The sequence below is a fragment of the Anarrhichthys ocellatus genome, unplaced genomic scaffold (genome assembly GCF_004355925.1).
Source record: "Anarrhichthys ocellatus isolate YVR2014 unplaced genomic scaffold, GSC_Weel_1.0 scaffold5, whole genome shotgun sequence".
NCBI classification, from domain to species: domain Eukaryota; kingdom Metazoa; phylum Chordata; class Actinopteri; order Perciformes; family Anarhichadidae; genus Anarrhichthys; species Anarrhichthys ocellatus.
In genome coordinates, this window is record NW_022280035.1 from 6,569,606 (window position 1) to 6,595,677 (window position 26,072).

Genomic DNA, 26,072 nt, shown 5'->3' on the forward strand with positions numbered 1-26,072 from the left:
CTTTTAAAGTTGATTTTGTGTGCATGTTTAATGTGAGGTCACTTATCTCTCTTTCATTTTGAAAAGTGGTACAAAAAATTGCCTTAATAATGATCCTTCCAGCTGCAATTTTGGCAAATTGGAAATCTAAAAACTAATAAGATGAAATCTTCTGTTTAAATGGAAATATGTTTCCAGCTAATTAATCACCGTTTTCTGCTGATGCAAGGTTTTAATAATAATCAGTGGATTCTCCTTTTTACAAGAAAATGTGCAACCTTTCCTGCCCTAAGCGATTCTTTACATGCTCACAGTTTACAGTTATAACTACAAATAGTATTTCTGCTGTCAACTGATTAAAATGTCACATACAAACCCGAGTAACACATAAATCAGTTCTAACCATAAAGACAAGATCAAAAAGACAACATGTAAACCATGGATATGCCCATAGAGTCTACACTATAGGTGTAACTGGCAAAAGCCATAAACTTACATACACAACGCCGACGAGGGATCGTAATTATCTGTAAAATCATATTTCATATTCATGGACTACTTTATTGCCTTTGTACAAGCCCTGTAAAGAAAGAAGTCAAGTATTACACGCATTAAAAAGAAACATGCTGTATTGAAGAAGACTTGAAACTAGCGATTAAGACTTTAAACTCATCTTCACAATGTTTACTGAAGTAGGGTCAGTTTTCTGATAGACTTCCATACAATCTTACTTCTTTTTGCAACCAGAGGAGTCGCCCCCTGCTGGCCAGTAGAGAGAATGCAAGTTTGAAGACACTTCCGCATCGGCTTCACTCGTCAGAAGCTGAGGTTGCCGCCTGGTTCTAACCAGTGCTGAAAATATCTTTCTACCTTAAGAAGATCTTTTGTTGTTTCTCGTCATGGCACAGTGGTATGTGTTCCTTAATCAGAGGCAGCCTTGGAGCTCTTCAGGAACGTGGGGATAGGAAACGTCCCCCGACCACAGCACGGTTGCATGTTTCAAAATAATCACACACCCAAAGTACACCAGCCTCAGCTGGCCTCCGAAGGAATGTTTGTTTTGCTTCTCTGCCAGCAGACCGCTGTGGGTATCGGCGGCACACTTTCAGCATCCAAGTGTGTTGCAAATCCGGCATTACTGATTCGTCTCAAAAATAAATGTCAGTACTCATGAAGTTGATCCAAATCAAACCAACTTTTGACATGAAATAGTGGAACACATACAGAGATCAGTTTAACATTCACAAAATAGATTTCCACCGACATCCTATTGCCCAGGTGCATGAGCTGTACTCTTCATACTGCATGTTTATACAATGAATCACATCCAACGCTCATTGTAAAATAAGATATCTGTACACAGAAGAAAAATACAAGCACCTAACATTTTAAACCCAGGCATAATCTTACTTTACTGTATCTTCATTTATTAATTACTGCATTTAAGTTGTATCCCATATGCTTTTGTGTGTTTCTGTTTCTGACCTGAGACTAAGAGAATAAGACCCGTTCGGTTGGCTTATTAAGCATCGCTGCCGTCTCAGTGGTTTCTCATATGTACTCTGAACAGTCGGCCTTTCACTCATAGAATTTCAGCATGGGCCTCCTTGAATTCGTTGACAAAATGACAGATCAACCCAAAGAGCTCTTGAGAGTCTTGATCCGCCGGTTCACCGAATTTGACCTTGACAGGAGAAAAACAGGATTAGTCGCTTTGAAATGAACAACTTTCGTCCGACAGCAATTACACATTCTGAGACCTTTTGATCTTTAGGAAAAAATGTTTTACAATTAGCACCTACAATCCCTTTCATAAGTTAACTGGTGCCTGGCTCATGTAGATTCCTAACAATGGTCTTTTGATATAATCACCTCATATACTGCCTCAGCATGCAATCCATTCCTTGAGTGCACTTAGACAACAAGGTAGACATGCACTGCTGAATTAATACTTACCCTTAGGTGGTTTAGGGTGGCTTGCAAAGAATGTGTTCGTAATTCTCAAGTCAAACTTTATCAGGAGGGGTCACAGTGGCTAAGTGTACTAATTGGCTCATTGCATGCTGTTGACTACGCAGGTTGAAGTTAAGGCTCAAGCTATTCTTTACTTCTTATTATGTTTAAAGTCGCGGTAAAGTGAAATCTGAGATTTGTCAAGTCACTTGGGACGATACATAAAGGTTACATCCTTTTGGATTTTACCTTTTTATATAGAAATCAGTCCACAGGCAGTTATTGGCAACCAAGAAAGTCAGGAAGGGTCTCATTTTTTAAGTTGCTTTACAGTTTGTTCCCCCATTGGCAATAAAAAACAACAATGAATTCGAAGAAAAAACACATAGAACCTCCAAAATAAAAGTACAAAATAGGGCCACACATTTCCCTGAGCTTCTTCTCTCTTTAATAAATGTGCATGTTTGCTATTCAAGGGCATCATCATGTATTCTTCCCATGACAAGTGACTAAATATGACACCTTTTCCCCAACCTGCTGCTCCTTTGAACAAGCCCAGTCAGTCTCCATCATTTTCACCGAACGCTCCTGAAGGGGTTTATTGTATATGCAGGTGGTTTCACACACGATATTAGAACAGTGTCCCCACACAGTGAAATAAGAGGAGGAGGGGAGTGACACAGGCGGAGCTGGGGACTAAGAATGAGGCTGTGTCCATCTTTAAATGCCACAGGTCTGATTTAGTCTAAACTTGGAAGAGTGATGCTTGATGCTGCTCTGGTATTTAAAGACGACAGAATGGAATGAAAGGGATGTTTTAAAAATTTTAAAAGTACATTTCAAACGCAATTGTTCATGGTAAGAAAAATCATCTGAAATATTCAGAATGTTAAATATGTCCACAGACTGGAATGATGGTACATTTTGGCACTGCTGCCTAATGATTAAAAACAACTCATGGCCTGAAGGGGACACTGCAGTTAAAGGTCAGATTGTTCCATTTCAAAAGGCCACAGCCACTAAACCACTGGACCATTTTCAATTATACATGGAGGAGTGATTTATGTTAAGAATAATAAGGAATATTACTGAAATATTGAGGATTTATCTAGTGAGGATCTTTCACAAAAGGAATAGTTTGACATTTTGGGAAATACTCTTACTTGGGAGAAGATGCCTTCCTAAGAAGATTGTCTAGTACACACTCTGCAATGTGTTTTCATGTGGTTTCAATGTACAATATGAGTATGCATAAACCAACCCAGTTTGGGGGATAATGTGTTGGTAGATTATCAAATGTAGTTGGTTTACCAAAATAAGCACTAACAAATAAGTATTTGGGTTAGGGTATCTGCCACCCAGAGTAGTTTTGATTGGAGTGACATAGGGACGCCTTATAAGGCTTTGGTACCAGCAATAACAGTAAGCCCGCCCTAAAGCATACTCCGCTTTCTGGTCTATTTTACTTTAAATTGGACCATAATCTACGAAATGAACATGATGTTGTATTGAAGAAGACTTGAAACTAGTGATTGAGGACATAAACTCATATTTACAGTGTTTACTGAGGTAATAAATAGAGTGAGAAGTAGGGTCATAGCTTAGCATTGACTCTGTTCACTCACCTCCCCTCCCCTTTGCTTACTCGTGTGTGAGTTGTGGAAAAAGTTTGCAGTACACAAGGATCACATTGTGGGCTTAATATAACCCAATTCCCTACCAGTCCTAAAGCTCACAACTCATACTATATTATCTTAGTGCTCCAACACAGCGGGAAGGGTAATTGGACTCTCTATAATGATGGATTGTCCATAGAGATATGGGTAAGGAGAGAAGATAGGCATTACTTTTGTATTGATTGTTTTGGTGGGTACTTATATAAAAAAAAAGACATAGCACCTGTTAAGATGTCAACAGTAGGCTTGAGCTCTATAAACCTAATCTAACCAAGTTGCTGAGCAAAAGAAATGTCCTCCGTTATAGACGATGTAATGAAAGAAAACACAGGGACCGGTACCTCCACTAAATCTCATATGTGTGACGGGAATATGAGATATCTGATGTCAACACAAATGCTTAAAGGCAACTTCTCAGACAAACTCATTAAAGAATATTATCATTTTTGGTCTCAGAGAGTCCAGTCAAAACCAGAGAGCACTTCAATAATAGTGCAAGTATGAATTAATTCATTGTAACATGTTACAAATATATTTCAATGATATATCAATAATGTAAAAATGATTATTCCAAATATGAACTACTTCTCCACGTACGCAATAAACCAAAGAACATTGTGGTATGTGTCCTTGTGGGCTAATACTTTGCTAGACCATTCATAAATGTGACATCACACATTTTAGGGTCAGGATGAATAAATTATCCTAAAGGAGTAAATATAGTATTTTAAGGCCACAAATCAGTGACGTTTGCTGATAAATGATGTGCAGGCCACAGTTAACCACTATGTCAGATGCATTATATCTCGGTGTAAGCCCTGAAGGACACCTATTGGAGAAAACAGTAATCCTCAGAGACTCCTTCCTTGGGAAATGATGTACTCTCCCAGCATGTGGTGGTGGGGAGATGCTGTAAGATGACAAATAACTGAAGAGGGCCATCTAGACACTACTGGAACAGGGAACTATCTGTCTGTGAGGCTGTACAAAAGAGATATTGAAATAATAACTCATGGATTACCAGCATGACAGAGTAGAGTTTCTTCATCTCCTCACATGACTTCGTCAGTGCAGAGAGATCCGTGTTATATTTTTCAATTGAAGCCTAGGGTATAAAGAAAAGCACAATGAAGTCCTGGAGAGTTTTTTCATTCGTTCAGTCTATCATTGCTTAAACTTTACTGCTACTGTGGTTATGGGTCAAACTCTGCATGGCCTACATACATACGTGTGTGTGTGTACAAGAAAATATATTTCCACAAGAAAGTGGTGGTGGAAGACGGAGGAGGACGGGCTCCTGCTGTTCTTCACCTCTGTATTGTATGTGATGAACTGGCAGTAACGTGATAACTTATAGTAGCATATTAGAAAATACACATCACTTAAGAAATTAATTTTATCTAGGCCTTTACAACATAGTAGAAATGTATTAACAATTTATGTTTCCCTTTTGATCCAGCAAGTTACTTGCATTAGCCAACGCAACAGTTAGCTTGTTGTAGCATCCCTAAAGGGTCTGTGTAGTAGTCTGTCGCTCATATCAAGATCCAGCACGTTAGGCTGCTGCACGCCACCTTAGTCTCGCCATGGGTCCAGCCTGCACAGTTGACAGCGAGGCCCGAGGCTGCGCCTGCAGGGCTGACCTCTCCATTCTCTCAGGCAGCCTATGTATGTACGTATGTATGTATGCCTCTGGCCTCGCTGTCAGCTGTCCGGGCTGGACCCACGGCGAGATGACAGATTGCTGCAAGAGCAGTAGTTTACTGACTGGCTTTTAGTGACACATTAGGCTACACACACACACACAAGGATCATTCCCATATAATTAGATCCTGCAGTAGGCAACTACTGTAGTAATATTAACAATAGTTTTCATGTCGCACTTTTCAAGCTTAATCATTATTAAGGGCTTTCTATAGATTCAAATTAGAAAGCCATGTAAAGGAGATAGAAATCACTAGTGGCAGGGATGCACAATAACAGGCAGCAATGTGCCAACAGCGAAGAGAAGAAGACAAAGCAGATGGTGAACAATTCATTTGCACAAGAAGCGATGTAGTCAATACTGTTTGTTTTCAAGAAGACACAATGTATTTTTTGTAATGAATGCATAAATAAATAATAAACACAGGATTTACTACTTCACCTTCAGGTCTTTGGAGAAGTTTGGGCGATGAACTCCAGCATTTGTCTTCTTGTACGTTTTTTTATACTGAATGACTTTCTGCAGTTCATTCTTCATGACTGAAGCAACACACACACACACACACACACCTTGGTTACCATCCATCATATTCAACCACTGAAGCAAATGGCTGTTTTAAATCAGATGCTGTCTCCTGTGTGATCCTGTGAAGTGCCGTGTTTGTGCTCGTAGAAACTGTTTGTAAGTCATCATCTAGACAATATGTTGGGTTGAGCTCATATATGTCCCTGACAATGAGATCATAGTGTTTCAACAAAGTATATTGAAACTCCAATTACAGAAAGTGTCTAGTAAATGTTGCCTTGGCACGTAAAACGTTAGGGTCAGTATTACAGTGATCTCAGCAGATTTCTCTTTGGACACAGTAGTAAAACGTGATCTACTCACCATCCACTTCTGCGGTCAGGCCTTTGATGGAAGCTATCCAACAAAGAGAGGGGGAAAAATGCAGTGGCACAGACAGAAAATACACATTTCACTAACCACACCTCAATTGAAAAGTACCACACTGATTTTTCTTTTGTTCAGCATTGATCAAATCTTGATTAGCAAATACCTCCTGGGACAGTTTCAAATTCTGCCAACTCCTGGGTAAAAGTGGCCAGGCTCGGCTCATGCAACATGATCTGTTCCACAAGGGCATGGAGCAAGGTGAACTTCTTGTCTTTTCCACGGAGCTGGCTGAGCTGGAGAGGGAGAAAACACAGAGTTGGGGAAAAAAAAAGGGCACGGCTTGTACTAACCTATAATTCCCTGTCTACACAGCACAAGGACGTATAAAGGAAGCAAGACATACGTGAACTGAGATATTTACACTATTGTGGGCTCTTGCTAACTTGTTTCCTTACTGGAGGCCAGGGAAATAATTTTGTTGATCCATTGCGTTGTGTTTTAGTATCTTCAACAAAGGTTTACTTTGGATTTTTCATTTTAAATAACTCTGCTTACACCTTGCTGTGAGCAGGGAATTTTATGATTTGGAGGCCCCAGGCGAAGACCAATGCGAGTCTGTTCTCCATTTAGTTTAATCAAACTATTTTGGCACAAAAGCAGCATGCATAGGTGCAGGAGCAGTGCTTCCCACAAGGAAATGGAGGAGCCAGCCATTTGGGGAAAGTAGCCCCCCCCCGAGAATTTTTTCTGTAAAAATCCCAAATTCGAATTCGGTGGCCTTTGGCACATTGTAATGATATTCCATCATATACACTGGTCTCAATTATTGCATATTTTACTGAGTTCGTCTACACGATTTTTAACATGTAGTGACTTATTGTAAAGGAGAATTAAGGACAATTTTCTTATTTATTTATCGACACCTTTACTCCCTTTTCTTCTCTATTGATACACTTCACGGCTATAGCCAGTAGTACTATGGATAAAATGGATGATGTGGGAAAAACATATATACTTGGTCATACTGAGCAAGAAGTTATATTACATCATATTTTTTTTTAAAAACATGATTTGGGGTTTCTGACATAAATTTGCATGATTAGTCAATGAAAAAAAAAAAAAGTTCTAGAACATTTTCTTCTGTGATGCCAGGTAGCGACACAAACACACAATTGTCAGGACTGTGTCAAAGACCCGAGTGAACCTGAGAAAAAAAGAAAACTGGAGGAAGATGCAGAGAAGCGCTGCCATGTATATCAATGAGTAGTCTTATTAGCCTTGTGCTGCAACTCTATCAAAGGTCAGGCAACAGTGGTCGAGTCCTACTTTAGTTAAGGAGGAGAGGCGGAATCCCTTGGCCTTTCCCTTCCTGCCGTTCTCGTTGAGGTAATTGCCAATGGCGAGGAGGTACTCCAGCACCGAAACAAATGACCTGCAGTTGTTCAGCTGCGTGCACATTCTGATCTTCTGGTTAATCAGCTGAAAGACAAACACAGAGGCACAGAGCAAAATCATTTTGTTCTGTAATCCAACCGCATGCAGGTACTTTCACTCATTGGGCCTGTAAAGTGCTGGCAAAAAATAACTCAAGGCTTCAGTATTTTACATTATTAAGATTACCAGCAGTCGCAACACCTCATTTGACCTTATACAATGAATAATCAGAGCTGTGTTGTTTTTGCAAGATCATTATTTGGGATGCCATTGTGTCAAGTACAAATATCCCTCAAGAATATCGCACCCCTGATCAACCAGTTCTGAACAGCTCCTGTTGAATATGGATAGAAATTATACCGAAAAGAAATGAAAGTGGGATTTTAGGTTTTGCCAACTTTTTGGAGGAAAAGTAAGTTGATGCTATGGGAATCGTAGTCCTTGACTAAGACTCAGCTTTGTCCAAAAGCCAGCCGGCAACAACACTCCGACCATATGCTCCTGTTTTATAGAGTAACAAAACCTGCAAGTCATACAGTCTCAATTACACAGGAGAGACAACAGATATCCAGCTACATTATACCTACTGGCTTTGCAGAGAACCATCTGTATCGTCGCAGCAAACTATTGTAGTTTGTATAAAACATAAATGAAACAGCCCAACGTCACGTTACCTGCTTTTAGCCTTGCCTTCTGATTTGGTATTGAAGTTACATCAAAAAGTATTGTGCAACTATACAGAACAAATTGTAAACACTATGTTGTAAGCCAGCAGTTACTTTAAAACACAAAATAAAAAATGAATTGAACAAGTTAAGTTCTAATCCAAGCTTGTGGGTCATGGCCGTGCATGGTCTTAGCTAGCTGAGCAATATATATTAGGAGGGGATGTGTGTGTTTCAGTGTGCAGAAGCTCCGTTTACTTATCCCCAAAGAGCACGGCTCTGCTCTAATTTATTCAGTTCTCCCTCGTCCTCCACCTCCCGATCTAACAAACCCATTCAAGCCCCATTCGGGACTGTCTCATCCCCAGAATGGGAGATGGTTCTTCATGGTCTCTATAGAAAAGCTCAGGGAAACAGCATGTGCACTGATCAGAGGTGGGGAAGTTGACATGCTTTTGCCAGACTAAACAGTAAGCCTCCATCCTTGAAGTCTTTTTTTCTTGTAAAATCAAAAGGTACTGTTGAAAACATTCCGATGAAGCATACTGTAACTATCGACTTTGTCTTGTTCAAGTAAGTTTTCTAGTGCTGCGTCGTCTTCGCAAACTGGTACCTTTTTGTTTTTTTGTGAGCTAATTTCACGCTCACGCACATGACACAAAGGTAAGATTTCTGCTTTTTCGAATATGTTTTCAAATAGTATTTTTCAGTTTAACAAAAGACTTAAAGGATGAAAACCAACTGGTTGGTTTGGCATACTGTCAACTTCCCCACCTCTGTTAGCGCATCCCCGCTTCCTGGATATTTCCTATGGGACAGTAATGGTACTCTGGTGGAGGCAGGTCTACAGCCCAGTGTCTCACTACAGCTCAATGTCGCTCCGTATTACCTGCTTTTTTTTAGTGATCCAATCAGATCTGAAGGATTTGATTTAAATCCCTCTCGTGACTATATGCCAGACACATTTTCAGTTTATCTCTGAAATACTTAACATTAAAGAAGCTAAAGATACTCTTACTTTTGTTTCTCATTTTGACTTCAGTTAGGAGGAGCGACTGATAAAACTGTTAAAATCTACATTTAGTTTTACCATTCAGTACTGTACATCACAGCTTCAGGGGGTTGCCTCCCTGTCCACAGCTCTCCCTGTCTACTGCATCACTGGCTGTGGTTCTGTGTCTTTGCCTCTCCTATTTACATTTGGAAATGGCTGCTCACCGAGCACAGCAAACAGCTTAAAGAAGAAGCCAGGACCACAATGCAGAATAAGACCTGACATCTGGGCAGTGAGACGAAGCACCAACAAGCACATTTTAGGTGAGAAAGATCCCCCCTCCAGGTGCCAGGTGACAACTTCTCCATTTTCTCTTTCTAAAGCCTCTATGTACGTCAGGTGGTGAGTAAATCCTCCTTAATTGTTCTGCCTTAAGATGTCTGTGTTAGACAATTGAAGGATTTAGAGTATTCTGCAACAGAGACGGCCCCCTAACCTCTTCATGCTTGAACACGTTGTATTGTGATACGCGCCGGATTGTATCTTAGATAACAACATATTATTTTTGAGTACCTGCACACAAATACCAAGGTGTGATCAAAAATGACCTTTTTGTAAATAAATCTCAGCTACAATGCAGCAGAATGAGAAACAACAACAGAAAGAAAAAGCCAAGAGTAAATTGAAACTTAATGACGATGCTAATCTTTCTTGTTGAGTCATCTTGCCTGCATTTGAGTTTCAGACAAAGAGAAATTACTGCAGGAGTCAATGGATTACGGTGCCATCATTCTTATCCATTGTTTCTCTTCTTTCTCAAACAGTCAGCAGACAAGAGATTACTGAAGCACTGATGTAGAAAGGAACAGAGGCTTCAGAGAATCACATAAAAAAAAGCCACGGAGCTGGGAGGTATACTTGTCTGACTGCAATATCTTCACACCCTGCAGTCCTCACTGCCAATAAACAATCCACTGTAAGAGTGTTAACGATTAGTCTGATGTCAATGTCCAGATACTCCCATTTTGATGTGTGTGTAAGGGTTAAGAAAAAGAAAAATACATAATTAAATAGCGGCTTTGTGTATTTTCTTTATTACATTTTATCTGTATTTATTTAAGGGTGCTTGTCTTTGAAGAGGGTCCAGAAGTTTGTTGAATGAAGTTAGATTCATGATTTTTTTCACAGCTCTCCCCAGTGAAAAACCCAAAGTGGGTTTTTATTGGGTTTCTGATGAAGATGAAAAAAAAAAACTTTGCATTTTTTGCACCACCTACAGGAAAATGGGACTTGATTTGATTAAGATCCATCTTTTCTTCTCCTTTAAATGAAGAGAGGTGTCTTAAAGTGCCTCTCATGCCTTTCTGTTTTCAAGACTCTTAACTATCCAGCAAATAGAACAGAAACTACTTCACCGACCACTTCAAACATAAAATCCAAACTGGAGGAAAATAAAGCTTTTACGTCAGTTTGTCCCCAGATGTTCTTTTAATTTATATCTAAAGCCACGGTGTATCTGAACATTACCATTTGTATTACGGAATACATTTGGTTTTAGCCTTTTTCAATTTGTGGGAATGGAACAGACTACAAAACAGCTCAACTTCTGATTCAACCTTTGATTTGACTTCTTATGCGATCGTGTAAACTCACAGGCTGCAGGTCGTTCATGCTGATCGGAAGCTCTCTCAGAGTCAGCAGCAGGTCGAGCTGTGTGCTCAGACAGGGGATGTTGCACATCTGTAACGGGGGAGAAGATGTGAGTGTAATAAGCTGTGTGTATATAGAAGAGAGTGTGACGATCGCACCATCACACGACCTATTTCCATGTGATTATTCAGAATTAACTAAAAAGCAGCGCTGCGGGGAGATAAAGTTGCAGCTTGTTCTCACACACTCCGGTTCTTTGGCGATATCACCTCAGCCAAAAGTGGAGTGCTGCAGGCCTGTCGACAGGCTAATTTAACAGAGAAACTGAAGGCTTGACACCTTGAAACGATTGGCTGGGCTGCCTAGTCGACCTTTGAGTCGGCGCTAACCTCTAATAAATCATTCCACATTGTCAGATCGTCTCGCTCATGCTCAGGTACCTTCTCCCAAAAGCCAAAGGGCACTTGGTCTGACGGATGGTGAAGGAGAGGTATTAGGATTAGTGTTCAGAATCAAGACCATGTATTCATTTGGCTATTTATAAAATATACGTATGTCATTCTCCACATACTCAAGCACGTGTTTCTTGTGTTGATAGATTTTCAGTCGCATTTGAAATGTCTAATGTAAGGTTAACAGATCACGCTGAGTCCACGGCAAGGTATCAATTTACTTCTTAGCTCCTGGGCAAAGAATGTGTTCACACATTCTGAGTTTAAAGTAGTCACACAATCAGGTACTTTGCTGACTTTAACTGTGATCCGTAATTAGGAACTCTCATGTTTACCACATTTGAGATTTGAAAATAAATACTCTTCTCTCCGCTTTGGCAGAGCACAGGATTTAAGTTCCCAGAAAAATCAAAAATCAAGGCGGGCATGATTTAAGAACATACCTCACGCACAGTATAGCGCAACACACTCTCCCTCTGCCAAGCATTATTAGGGTTTGATTTATCTTGGGGAAAAGGTCAGAGCTTCTACACTTAATATGCTTTTAGTTTTCTTTAATGGTAGAACATTTGTTTCCAGGTGCCACTCTTGTATTCTCTGCACACGTCCTGAGAGGAATTATTGAATAATCAAATATTATTATTTGATTATTTGGCTACTGGTTTGCTGGTATTTGGTCATAAACAAAAGTATTGGGCAAATGAAAAGTTTGACTTCATGATGAAACTAGATGAAAGGTCAGGATCGCCAAAGGTATTGTATTTCATCCTGAAAGGAACCTGAATTTGTGTACTAAACTTCATGGCAACCCATTCAGTTGTTAGGACGTTTTACTAAAATCTGTCAGGGATCACTTAAGTCAGTATGATTCATCTTCTGGGGAGCATGAATGTATGTAGAAAATTTCATGTGGATCCATCAAATATTTGTTAAAGAGATTTCGGTCCGGACCAAAGTGGTGAGTCAACCAACAGATCAACTGTAAGACCAGCATTGCCGTTCGTGGAGCCACACCGCTAGCGTGGCTAAAATGCACAAATGCTAATCACCAGCAGACACATGCTGGTGTTATGAGGTAGTACGACTGAGGTTGACTCTCCTATGTATCACATGGAGGACACAATTTGTCTCAGAGTAATAATGATGCTAAAAATTGTGGAACTGTGATGATTTATAAAGAATGTAACAGCCCTTTCATTTTCTTTAATAATTGAATTTTAGGGGGGAAATGGGTGGAATTACTGATTAGAATTCAAAAAAAGAAATCACCTCTTATCTTAGGAGTTTCAAATGATTTCAGTTGCTATTAAGTGCAATATTTGGATACCTACTTTAGTTGGCAGCAGTAAAGAAGAAGAATTATGTTGTATTTTTAGTGGCATTCAGGCTGACTACAGTCTAGCAGAGAAGGCTTGTGCCTCCAGAAGTACATGCAGCTTCCATATAGGCGAAGGCGCCCTGTCCCTAACATGTAAAATCCCTTATGACTGGTGTCAAATATTCCTGAAAGGCATTGTGGGTTGATCCTGCTGTTCATCTGTTCACCCTCCTGCAGCCTTTAGCCAACTACACATGACTCAGATGACTGCCAGGCATGCTGGAAGGTGATGACCAGATGAATGGTATAAGAGCTTGTCATGACACCCACAGTGTGAGAATGAGGAGGCAGGTGAATGTCTACTCAACAAGCACTTCTTAATTAAAGAATCATCCAGATTCTGCGTGGTTCATGATGTCACCAATCAAAAACAGAGGAATTTGCTATCTTAATTCTGGTAATCACAGTTCTAGTGAATATGGGGAACAAGAAACTTTACCTCCATCATGTACTGGTCCACAATATGCAGCTCTGCCACAGGTCCCTTGTGTGATTTATACATTTCCACATCACTCAACGTGGGGATGTACCTTAAACATAAGAGCAAACACAACAGTATCACTACTCTTGTTAGATGCCTTACTAGGTTTTAAAACACTTAAAGGCCCTATACGCATAACTCCTTTTTCATTAAACCCAGTCATTTGAATCGCTGTTATCATCAAAATACTGATTAAAGCCCCTTAAGGGTCCACATCAGACAGGAAACAAGAAGTACACCATCATCCCAGGGTTAAGAATAAACATAAAAATAATCACACAAATAACTTAACAGTAAGACGCTTGGCAACAATCACAAAAGTAGAAACTCTCACTCCAGAGTGATGTCTGCCATAGTTAATATGTATTACTGTGAGGAAAGAGTGCATGTTTAAAATGTCGACTGGTCTACTTCATATGGGGTTATGGATCAGATTTCTACTGCTTGAATACACTCAATAGGCTGTACAATTTAATAGAATCTTATCTACCTCTAGGCTTTTATTTTAGTGATAGTACTGCAACCAGTGTGTGAAATATGGAAGGTCTTTCACGAATCAACACCTGATCCCCCTGATTATGTTGAAAACTATAAATATAGGCTGATGAACATAAAAGAGTCCATGTGCTAAATATCAGTAATTTTAGAGTGCTGCAAGAATGAGTCCTAAAACACGGACATGAGTTAGCATCTCTCCATATCTTGTTCCTTCGTCTGGAAGACAATGGCATTTTTGAAAGAGATTTTTGGTTTTATGCCTGAAATTAGGTTAAAACAAGCTTGAGAGATTTTTGTCAGTGAATAACCCGCTTGTGAATTTTTAGGCTGGTACTTAAAAATTCACAAGTGGGAGACTACTAAACGCCATCACGCCGAACACAAGACTCATTAAAAAAATGGAAATATCCCAATGGCTTTTTGTCGAGGGAACTAGTGTGATGCTAACTTTTTCTATTTCTATCCCACAAACTCTCCAATTCTGACCCTTGCCTCTTCATGTCATCACATGTTCTTTACCTCTCTGCCTTGGACTCACGCCATTACATTGATTTCCAGTGGACCGGTAACAGGCATGTGATTAAAAGCCAAGCAGCGCTGACGGTCCTTGTCAACTTCTACAAAGATAAACGGCAAGACGCTAATGGGAGCAACCATTTACTTGCACTGAATTTGAACCCCCGCTCATCTTAAATTGGACTTCCTCCTCCTGTCATTTCTGTGCGTTCTGACCTCAAACCAAAGGCATTCACTTTTTCATGAGCCACTGGAGTAGCAACCGGCCATTAATATTGCAGCACCTGTTGGGAGTCGTTCTTTCAAAATTGTATTCCTCAGGCCTACGCCACAGCGCATTAAAATATATATTATATTTTCATAGAATAAATAAAATCCTCCACACAGTACATTAGATCACTTGCCTTCCAGGAGGTCACCATCTAAAGCCACTGACTAAACTGCAAGTAAGAGTCTGGAAGCATTTTACCCATTTTCAGTGTTATATTCCCAGGGGCATGTCAATAGTTTCCATCTCCGCAAATAACCAGAAATAAAAATTTTATTAGTAAGCTGCTCTGGTAAAAGGTTCTAGCATCTGCTCTTTTGTATTAGAACACTGTAAAGACGGCTGTGCAAACCTTTCACATTGGCCTGACTCTACTATGCACTCACATCCCTTGATGATTTGCTAAGCTGCTAGTTCTTCAGAGGTTTTTCACATCAACCGCCCATGAACTTGGGCGCAAAAAAGTCATTCACCTCTCAGCTTCAGTTGTGACACTATCAGGAAGGAATACAAATCAGCGTTTTTTTTGGCACAAAGTCATACCTCCTCAGAGAGGTGATGTGCTCATCAGACAGGCCTCCATCTTCCTCATTAACAATGAACAGTTTGTCCTTCAGCTCTCCCGCTTGCACTGGAAAACTTTTGAGGAAAATGTCTGGAAGAACAATAGATTGAAAAATGTCAACACACGCAATAGTACATGAAAGCTTCCCTCTTGACAGATAGTCTTCTTATCCTCCGATGAACTAAAAAAACTCTGAAAACATTCTGAAAACAAAGGGTCCTTTGCTTAATTACTTTCCCCAAAATGCCTAAGGGAAATGCACAAATTTGCATTCTATCAAGTCAAAGCTGATTTGATTTTTTTTGTTGTACAGAAAATGCCTCTGCATAATTCAGAAGATGTGAGAAGCATTCATTAGGAGCCAGCTTCAGGAATTTCAAGACATGTATTTGAAATACATGGTACATTTTTACAAAAAAAAACAGCAGAGATGCTTGAGCCAGAGTCAGACACTCAAGCATTGATTGGAAGTCATTTTCTTTTATTAATTTGTGAGGTTGTCAAGTAAATCAAGTAGTAACACATTGTTGTGGTCAAAACATTTTCCTGAAGTGGAGCTTTGCATTTCTGGCACAGAAAACATTTCCCCTTAATTCAAAATGCTGTGTAAGAAATGTAAAATAAATGCTTTTGCATTATTATTCTTGTCCATATTTATATGAGAAGATTGATACCAGAGTAGTGTCCATTCAACTGTAAGCAAGAAAGCAGGTACGCATATTTTCCCAGATGTCAAACTATTCCTTTATCTGTCCATAAAGGCTGACTTCCAACATATCCAATCTTACTGACTCCAAATCATCAATTGAAAATCTGCTCATGGCAAAGTGAATAAAATAATCATGTTGAATGTTGAGCAGTAATCAACACGTCTCTAAATCCTTGACATTAAAGACCGGAGACAGTAATTCCCTCGCCAGTACCAACAAAGTCTTTCGTGTCACATTTTTAAATGAGGAAACACAACATCAAATATCACGAACAATGTTGAGCGCTACCAGTGTCTTCAAGAGGGAGGGTTAGGTGTCTGGCCTAAAAAGACAAAGTGCAAATCAAGCCCTTTGTTGATTGGCACTCAGACAAACTGGGCAGTGCCCTGGCAAATTAGAGTATGGACATGGAGAGTCTATCCCACTGGGCACAGGAAGCCACAGGTGTACTTTTAATTAGGATTGCACCATTTCCAGTCATTAAATGCGGTGCATAAGGCGCGCAGGTTCACCAGATACTCCTTCGGCTCAGGCCTCCTGCTGCAGTAAAAGGAGAGGTTTTCTTATTAAGGGACTTGGTGCTCGGAAACACTGCCATTTTTGTCCACATGGACCGCCAAAATCAACACAAAATTGACAGTTCCTCTTAGTAAAAGTAAACTTGTGTTTTAGACTTGAGTATTTACATCTTATGCTACTTTATACTTCTGCTCCGAAACTTTTGAGGGGAAACATATTGTATTTCTTAATCCACTGAAATTATTTGACAACGATATTTATGAAGTACTTTTCAAATTAAGATTTTACAATAAAAACATGTTGAGACATAGACTGTATATAAGAAGCGGACGTAGTCATCGTGACGTCACCCATTGGTTTTGAATCCTCGAGTTACCATATTTGGGTTTGCAGAGGAGTGACGTAGAGACACTGTATACGGCTCTGGTAGCAGCAGTGACCTGTCAATCACAGTAAGCCCGCCCTGAAGCATACTCCCCTTTATGGTCTATTTTCCTCTAAATGGAACCATCATTTACTAAATGAACATCATGCTGTATTGAAGAAGACTTGAAACTAGCGATTGAGACCATACATTTTGCTCATAGATCCCCTCCCCCCCAAACTGGCTATTATAAGAAATTAAAAAAGAACAAATTTGTGCAGCGGAACTTAGTTTTTTCTTCTTTCCTCTCCTGTTAATAATCTCACGACCCCTCAGATGTATTCATGATAACTAGGTTAGAACTGGATGACACTAGTAGCTCCAAGTTACAACAGTAAAATACGGCATATGCATTGATACATCAATATTTACAATCTAATAGTCACGGGAGAAGTTTTTTACAGAAGTACTTTTGCTTTTGATACTTAAAGTATCTTGTTTCAACCAGTTCTGTACATTATATGTGACTGGTGACTGATTTGATCATTGTGGTGTTGGAGAATCCCACCACACAGACATCCACACACAGACTTTATACCTCTGTCTTTCATCTGCTCTGTAGGTGTTTTTCTAAATAATGCAATAAAAAAAAATCAATACGAGCTACAATCTTGTTGTCAAAAGACTTTTGGATTCCTGTAGAGCACTTAAAATACTCTACATAAGTACATGGATCATCACACCATTTTCCTATGGATTCTCGACACAGATGATGGTCTTGCTTGCCCAAAAGGATCAAGTTGATTACCAGAGGAAACCACTTAAAACCGCAGTACAACAGTAATAGAACCATCTGCACAAGCTGTCTAACTCCATCTGCCTCAGTGTGTAACAACAAACAACATAATGTAGTTAAAGAAGCTGTGGACACAGAAAGAGTACCAGCTTTATGTCTGTCTGACGCACATGAACAGTTCTGAGTTTGTTTGTTAATTATTGATCACCTTGCGATATCATCTGATTGAGGTGTAGTCTGACTGTCTGCTGAGCTGTTGCTATCTTTGTAAAAGAAAAAAAAAGAAAATGTAAGATTTTGCATGCATACTGGCTCCCAGTGTAATGGGATCAGATGAATAAATAGTGTGGCAAAGAATTGGATATGAGCTGAATAAACAGCACAAATTTAGTGGTGATAAACATGCAAAGAAGCGAAGGGAGGGCTTGTGAGAGTGTGTCTGTGTGGGGGATGCCAAGAGATAGAGAGAGAAGGAGAGAAAGAGGTCCTTTTAACCGATTTTGTTTTATCATATGTGGCTTCAATGAGATCTGAATCCGGGGGGGGGACAGTCCTCCCGCTTTGGTCTGATTCAGTTTGTATTATTTAAGAAAAAGCCCTTTGTCTTTTCAATTGTTTAACATGTAGTAGCAGTAGGTCAATAGCTGCAGTTGCAGTGGCGTAATGTGACATTTACGCAAGTACCGTACAATAGGTTCTCTACCTTACTTCGGTGTTAGCATTTTGTGCTGCTTTTATACGTCTACTTCACTACAATTCAGAGCAAAATGTTGCACTTTTTACTCCCCTGATTTTATTGATGTTACTATATATAGTAAAGGAGATTTTACATACAAAACATATGAGTCTAGGCTAAACTACTGAGTAGTTTATAACATAATTCAAATTAGCTTCACCTTGACAAGCTACAACCAGAAAATGCTGCTTACACATTAATGCATCGGTAATAATATTCCAATAATTTAAAATACAATAGTGTTTTCTGGATTAAGAAAATGTTTACTTTTGATAGTTTAACTACAGTTTGGTGATAATATTTAGATGACATTTTCAATGCATGACTTTTACTTGTAATGGAGTATTTGTACACTGCAGTAATACTACTTTTACTTGAGTAAAGGATCTAAATACTTCCTCTGACGCTGCTTAAATGTCACTTTCTATACCAAAGTAGGAGAGGGAGTGAGACACAGAGTTTCCCTTGTTCTTCAAATGTCTACATTTTTCTAAAGCTTGCAACAGAACGATGCATGGCCTTGGGTTGCCTGAAGGCTGTCATCGCTCAGCTCCTGCTCCTCACACAAGCAAAGTTTCCAGGTCAGGCAGGAGCATGAATTCTGAACGCTAGGATATTCTGTATCAGGACAGGAAATCGCTGAGGCTGTCGCTCAGATCCCCTATCCATATTTCATGAACATGTGAACTCTAATTATGTTTGTGGTCTGCACACTCACACTGATTCCACTTAGCAGCCCACCACCACCACCACATCTGTATCACTTCCCAGTGCCTGTGCCTGCTGGAAGAGATGTGAAAGGAAGTTTCTGAGATGTTCTCCCCTGGCTTGGGTCTTGAAATATACAAGCCACGCACACTCAGTTAATCAAAAGCGAAAAAGCCATTAGAAGGGATGTAGAATATGTTCCACTTCACAATAGCTCTGCAGATTGCAGGGGCAGTTGTGGCACAGCGAGGATTGGTGACACACTGCCCCCTGCTGACACGTGGGGGGAACATCCATCTGCCGTTGTGGCATCAGTACAGTCTCAACCATTGTTTTAAAAAGCTAAATGGCAGCATTTATAGGCCCTTCCTAAAATAGTTCTCAGGTCAGCGTCCTCTTAACTGGGCAAGTCAAATTAAAATAAACACTGCTTCTGCATAGATCCTGGTTACTCTTTCTATGTGGTGCTTCCCTCTGTTGGACAACTTCTAATATACTGAGAGAGCAAGGTCTTTTATCTGACATATACTCCAGTAGAATGCCTCTTCATTGCAACATGAAATTATACTAATTAGGTCAATTTTGCTGGGAAAATCTAATCTGATCTATTGCAGGATTAAGCGACTTTACCTCACCACTCAGTCACATATTAATTGTTGAGTTACTCACTGAAGTTGTGTGCGATCTTCTTGTTGAGCATAATATCCTGGGTGTTGCTCTGCTCAGCCACACCAGACGTCCCCAGATCTTTAACGGCAAATTGCTCATATAAGCGCGATGTGTCGATTTCAATCCTCCCGGTGCATTCCTGTATCCAAAATGATTTTGCAATCTGCCAAGAAACAAATTAATTCAGGACTGAGACAACTCCATTATGGGAGGAAATCAATGTGAGCATTACAAAAGAGCGACACTAGGGAAGCAATAACTTGACACAAAAAACAAAGAATAATTCACAATAATGATGCAATATCAGCAATAATGAAGTGAGACCAAGTTGAAACTGACCTTTCAGTGTTTGCCACAATAATAAAACACTGCTTTTAAATGTGAACAAGTTCAACTAATGAGACACTTTGTAAGCTTTATACGTAGATGTAAAAATAATGTAATTTTTAAGTTTTAACTGTGACAGTTACCTTCTCTTTGCCAACTAGGTCCCAGTGGAAAGCCTTGATACGTGGTTTCCTTAAATTCATCATGAGTTTGAAGGGTAAAGGTGGTGGTGGGGGTGGGACACTCACGGATGAAGGCTCTTTCTCAACTGACGTGCCTGATTCATGGTTAAGAGACTCTGGGACTGTGGAAGAGGGTGTGCAGATAGCATTGGAGGGTGAGGGTTGAGGGGAAGAAGACGTAGATAAGGCAAAGACATCAGGGGAGGTTGGTGATGGGACGGAAGGCAAAATATCAGGCCTGACATCAGTGTTGCTGGTGCTGCGAGGTTTCGGAACAGGCTTGGCATGGTCGGCTGAGGGATAACTTTGACTCGTGTCATTGGCTGATAAATGATCTCCACTGCCAGAAGGGGGATTTGCATTTTTATAATCAACTGGAAGATAAGTCGTATTTCTACCACCCAATTCACCACTTGACTCAAGCTCTGCGTTGGTGTCCTCTGCGTCTTCAGCTATGCTGAGATGTTTTAGGCCCATTCTTTCCATAAACGTGCATTCGTCCATGGACTTCCTCTTCCAGCCTGAACATAGTTTGTCAATAGCCTTAACCCAAGCATCTCGCTCCGTCTGGACAGATCCAGTGGAAGTTGCTTGATCTGGTACAGGGACCCGGAACCTGCAATATATCAACAAAACCTAACTCAACTTCCCTCATTGGCTGAGATATCTCGGGGAACTGAAATTACACACTTTTACAAGGCCATGAATGCGAAGAGAAACAGCTGATTTTATTAACTGTTTACTGTTTGTTTCCACATCTTAAAAATCCTCACTCACTGGTACATGTTTTTGTGGGTGATCAGTGTGAACGCGTCGGAGCTGTTAGGTTTCTGTACACTGGTGTCGCCGTCTGACAGATGAATCACGATGGACGAGGGCACCGAGGATGTCACCTCAGTGTTAGCGGGGCCTCGTCGCCTGAAGGGGAGCAGTATTAGCTGACCTGGATGGAGCTGGACCTCATATCTGGAACAAAATGAAGAAGGAAATGTTAGCTAAAATCCAACAGGACCTGAGCTGTGTCTCAATTCCTCACTATATACCAACTGTATTCAGTATGTACTGTATACAAGAAGAATATTATATCAGACAAAGTATTACTCAAATTAAAATGTTTTAAATATCTTAGAACATGTCTTTAGTTTTGTCACTTCTATAGTGGGAGCACAAAAAACCTTCACAGTCCTGAATAAAGATATTTACTGAATTTGTAACTGAGAATGTGGGTGACAACATGTGGCTACAAATCCTTTGTCAATGCTAATTTTGCTGCACATTTGTTGTGTATTTGTTCTACAATAGCAGCTTTACAGTAATAAGGACACATCCGTACTTCACCCATCTGAAGGATGCCAGGCCACCCCGGTGCAGTAACAAGACCCCTTCCTGAAGTCTCTGTGACGCTTGAGGCTGCTGACGTGTTTCTGTATTGTCACTGTATATGTTCCCATAAATGATCTGATTCACGAGCTGCATCATCTGAGAACCAGGAAAACAAAGTCCCAATGTAAACATCGATTACAAAACAGAAAAAGAAGAACAAGACTTTCCTCCTCATAGCACAAATAAGGGTTATATCGATACTGTGAGACTAGATATCGTCTTATATGTGGATATCGTAATAAGTGTTGTGTTTTCGTTTAAAAGGATGCATTACAGTAAAATTATGATAAAATATATAAAATATTATTTGCCTTTTCCCACTTAGTCAATATATCCACATGAGTGATGATTATTGATTAAACTCTCATTTAAATAAATATGTTGTAAAAGCACCAATGGTCAATCCTACAATAACTTTGCAATATCGATATCAAGGTATTTGGTAAAAGTGTCAGATTTTCTCCATATCTCCCAGCCGTAGCAAATTATGTGATGGTAAATGACATATTTAAGTATACAAACTACGTATGAATTTACCTTTTGTTTGTCCTCCAGTGAAGTGGCCTCCAATTCATAATCATGATGTCCTTTAAAGGAAATGGTAAACCTAGAACCCACTCCATCATCACAACTTTTGACATGGGGGAAGGGAAGTTGCCGATTGATGATGCCTTTCTCAATACTGCACAGCATTTTGGTCTTGAAATCGATCTGGGTTTTAATAAAGAGAGGGTTTTAATTAGTTTACTAGCGCACATCTACTGTAACACAGTAAAAATTATCACATTTGATCTTCTGAGTTCTGAGCTAGCATGCTGTTCCACCCTGAAATATCTCAAAAGCTACTGGAGGGATTGCAATAAAAACAATTTCAGACATTTGTGGTCTCCAGAGGATGAATCCTACTGACTTTGTTTGTCCCCTGACTTGTCCTGTTCAAATTGGGTTCACATGTTCATGTCCCCCTCAGGATGAATTGTTATCACTTTGGTGATCAATTAGTTTTTACCTTATCAGGTACATTTTAATTAGTCCAATACTTTGGTTTATGACCATTTAGCTGCAAAGCAAATGACACTCCAATCAGCCTCAGTTGTACTTTAGTACAAATTAGCAAATGTTAGCATGCTAATACCCTAAACTAATATGGTACACATTATACCTGCTATACATCATGTTCGTATTGCCGCTGTGAGCATTTTAGCATGCTGAACCTCAAAGCTGTACAAGTAGCTTCACAGAGCTGCTAGGCTGCTGGCTTTACGATCTCAATCATGTTTGGTTGTTGTTGTTGTTTTAACTCACCTGAAGAACCCTCTTCTGCCATCTGTAGCGACTGTGTTTGTGAACACTGAAGTTGTACTGTGAGGGTTGTGGTTCCTGCAACAACAGCCAAAAAAAAACAAACGTCAGACATGAATAAGTAATGGCAATCTCATTTTAGTCAACAACAAGTAGCATCCTAAGGACACTATATTTTGTCCTTTATCTGTTTCCTGCTAAGTAAAGCACAGACAAAATGTCTGCTACATTCCTTCAAAAAAATGCACCTGTCCTAATCAAACTGGCCACATATAGATGTACTTTAAACCGATCCAGCAGGCTGAGCAGGTCGTTAACTCCAGAGTTGCCAAGTAGGTCATTCACAAAGCAATATAAGATGCAAATTATATCTTTAAAATGAATACACTTCAATGTGGCAGAGTGAGACGATTGATGCCACTCTCATGTGTTGTGGAGATGGGGAAGTTCGTGAACACAACATCATTGTTTTAAAGCCCCCAAACTTAACTGAATTGGTTCATTTTCACTGCTTTCATGTTGTTTTCAACAGCTGTTTCCAGTGAAATAGCTCTGAAGACCCACTGTGCGCTACCTGCCTATAGCACCAAACGGTAAGTCCCCCATTTTGATCAAAATAGAGTAGAAAACTATGCCATACTCAAAATCAGGTTGACAGAACTTCAGGATCACAACCCTCAAACTAGTGAGGAATTGATTTAAAACGCTCATACCTCTTCAGCCACTGTCTTCTGATTAGGCCCCTGCTTCCCGTCCTTCCTGGCCTGGTTCAGGGCATCCTCGATGGACAATTCTCCGCTCTTCACCTTTTGCATGATGCTCAGCTGCATCTCATTGCTCAACTGAAAGCACAACAAGGTACATATTGTTTCTTTTTAAGAAATCATCTCTATTGTGAACTAAGAATACTCTACGTGCACCATTCTGGTTAATATTTCCCAAAATATGCATGGTGGTGTGTGACAAAAACTAGCCCTAGTGTGGCAAACAAACAAATAAATCCTAGAGTTTTACTACAAAGCCATTTTCAAACCTCCTTTAGGGCTTTTATGCTTTTTTTCCATTTAGATGTCATGCAGTATTCTTTTCACCAAATCTTCTATTATGTGTGGAGCTTGATAAGAGAAACCGGTTGTTTCAGATTCAGTTCACTGGAATTGTAAAGAGGAACCACTGCGTTTCAAAGTACAATCAGCATCTGCATCTCTAAGATACGTGCAATTACAGGAACGTAAAAAAGAAAACGACACAATTTTATCAGTTGCAAAAAAAAAAAAAAAAGATGGCGTAGTCCTTTCTGTTTCAGGGGGAAGATGAACTGGACATTGTTCTTGTGTAAATCAGTTGTTGTTGCTCACATTTCTGAGTAAAAAGGTGATTCGTTTGTGGGAAACTTCAAACAGCAGGGAAGTCAGGTTGAATTGAGGAAGTAAGAAATGCTTGAGAGACTCCCATAAAACAAAACTGTATTTCCTCTTGCTGCACAATGGAAGTGAGAGGGCTGATTTGCAGAAGCAATGATTTTACACTTTTGTGGTAAAGTAGGACTTGAGACTGGCTGATAAAAGGAGTTACTGCTTGATGATTGCTCCCTTGTCTAAAGTATATGAACTGAAATCTTACCTGTGGCAAGTCCTCGGTGTGCCTGTCCAATCTGGATGGATTGTCCTTCTTCTTTGATCCTAAATTTGGCATCATAACTGTTTAGATTTCACAGGAAAGTCCATGCAGCCTATCAGTCCATCAAACCGATCTTCTTTTAAAGCAAAGATATGAAAGATGCTTTGGTTTTTTTTTTGTCACGCAAGACCTAAATTACAAATCTGCTTCTCTCAACAGTGCTGTGATTTGTGTCAGTCTTTCTGCGGCCACCCTCTTTGGGTTAAAGGTTTACTTTTTCTAGTAAGGCAGGTAGAGGCAGTTCGGCCACACCCGCTGCAGAGAAGCAAACATTTCCTGGAAGTTTACGTGTCTCCACTTGCAGAACAATGCGCCTTATCTGCTGCTCAACCTGTTTGACCCAGAAGAGAGAGAGCTGAGAAACATGCTGCTGTTGCCATTACCACAACAATACAATGAAATACACTAATGCACTTTATACCTCTCATGTATTCTAATCAGAATGTAATTGCCTACAGACATATGAAATATGACTTAATTGTAATGTACAGTTTTTAAGGAAAATTTTAACGTAAAGTCAACTGCAAACTTCTAAATCAACACATGTAAACTTTTCATCGTATTTTTATAAAAAATGATTTCACCCATAAAAGGTGGATTCAACAACAACAATGTAGTTTGGCACTTTATTAATAGTGAATATATCCGACTGAATTCTCAGCAAAACTGTTCAGAACTTTTAATATGTCAACTGACTGAAATTGGATTTTAGGCTAATATTTAATTCTCAAAAATGGACTAAAATGTTATTTTGCTATGTAGGAAGAGAGAAGCACATTACTAGGACTACATTAGATGTAATATTTCTATTCTTTGTTCAAGAAAAAATGGAAAATGTCTAGTATAGTGTGATGAAAAGTACATTTTACCCTTCACCCACCCTTCCATCATCCCTTCCTCCCCAGTCCTGGTCTTTAATGTTGAGTAGGGCTAATACAAGAAAAGCAACACAAAAAAGTGCATGTAGGAACACAAATGTCAATGTAAAAGAAGAAGAAAAACACAAACATACACGCATATTCAAAATAACTTCTCTCACAGGTATCCTGTAACAGGAATGACAAGAGATCCTACAACTAGGAATAGCATGAAGGTAAAGTCAGTGATTTGTACTGAAGCATTTTTTTACAAAACTTATGAGGGAAATGTACAAAATTCAGATGTTTCATTATATAAATATTCCTCTAAAATGGCATCATGTTCAATGTGTGCACAGGAAAAGAACACTATTATTATTATTATTAGGAATCCATTGGAATTTGCAGTAAGTGAGAAATCAAGTGCGCATGTGCCTCTTTAGCTGTAGGCCTACCCGCTGTACATGTGCCGTAATTGCATGAATACACACGCAAAACAATCTGAACGGTGCAGGGCTCACTCGATTACGTTTTAGACACTTTAAATGGTCAGTGCGCATGTCTGAACACAGCAGCAGCACCTTCACCAAAAGTCACACGCTGAGCGTGTTGGGAAATCTCCCCTGGTGAAAAATTCTTGGGGAATCCCTCGATCTGGTGTAGTTTCATGCTCGAGGCACATGTGTGACCGAAAACAATGAAAACAATAACCCTCTTTCCCTTATAAAAGC

The 26,072-nt window shown here is 39.7% G+C and overlaps 1 protein-coding gene across 2 annotated transcripts; it reads right to left on the reverse strand.

Moving 5' to 3' along the window:
- Positions 1–750: 750 nt before the first annotated feature.
- On the reverse strand, positions 751–24,666 carry LOC116382565 (formin-like protein 13). Of its 2 annotated transcripts, XM_031845725.1 has the most exons (17): positions 24,428–24,666; positions 23,518–23,646; positions 22,808–22,882; positions 22,040–22,213; positions 21,453–21,598; positions 20,897–21,085; positions 20,081–20,735; positions 19,611–19,773; positions 15,087–15,198; positions 13,220–13,310; positions 10,954–11,040; positions 7,534–7,686; positions 6,371–6,500; positions 6,202–6,234; positions 5,755–5,852; positions 4,630–4,713; positions 751–1,663 (listed from the first exon to the last, which is right to left on the reverse strand). In XM_031845725.1, the coding sequence occupies exons 1-17, from the start codon at positions 24,500–24,502 to the stop codon at positions 1,562–1,564; spliced, it is 2,496 nt and encodes an 831-aa protein (XP_031701585.1). In that variant the 5' UTR covers positions 24,503–24,666; the 3' UTR covers positions 751–1,561. The 2 variants fall into 2 exon arrangements, with proteins under 2 accessions (XP_031701585.1, XP_031701586.1); XM_031845726.1 differs by lacking the exons at positions 22,808–22,882; positions 23,518–23,646; positions 24,428–24,666 and having other exon boundaries at positions 21,458–21,598; positions 22,040–22,127.
- Between the last annotated feature and the right edge of the window lie 1,406 nt (positions 24,667–26,072).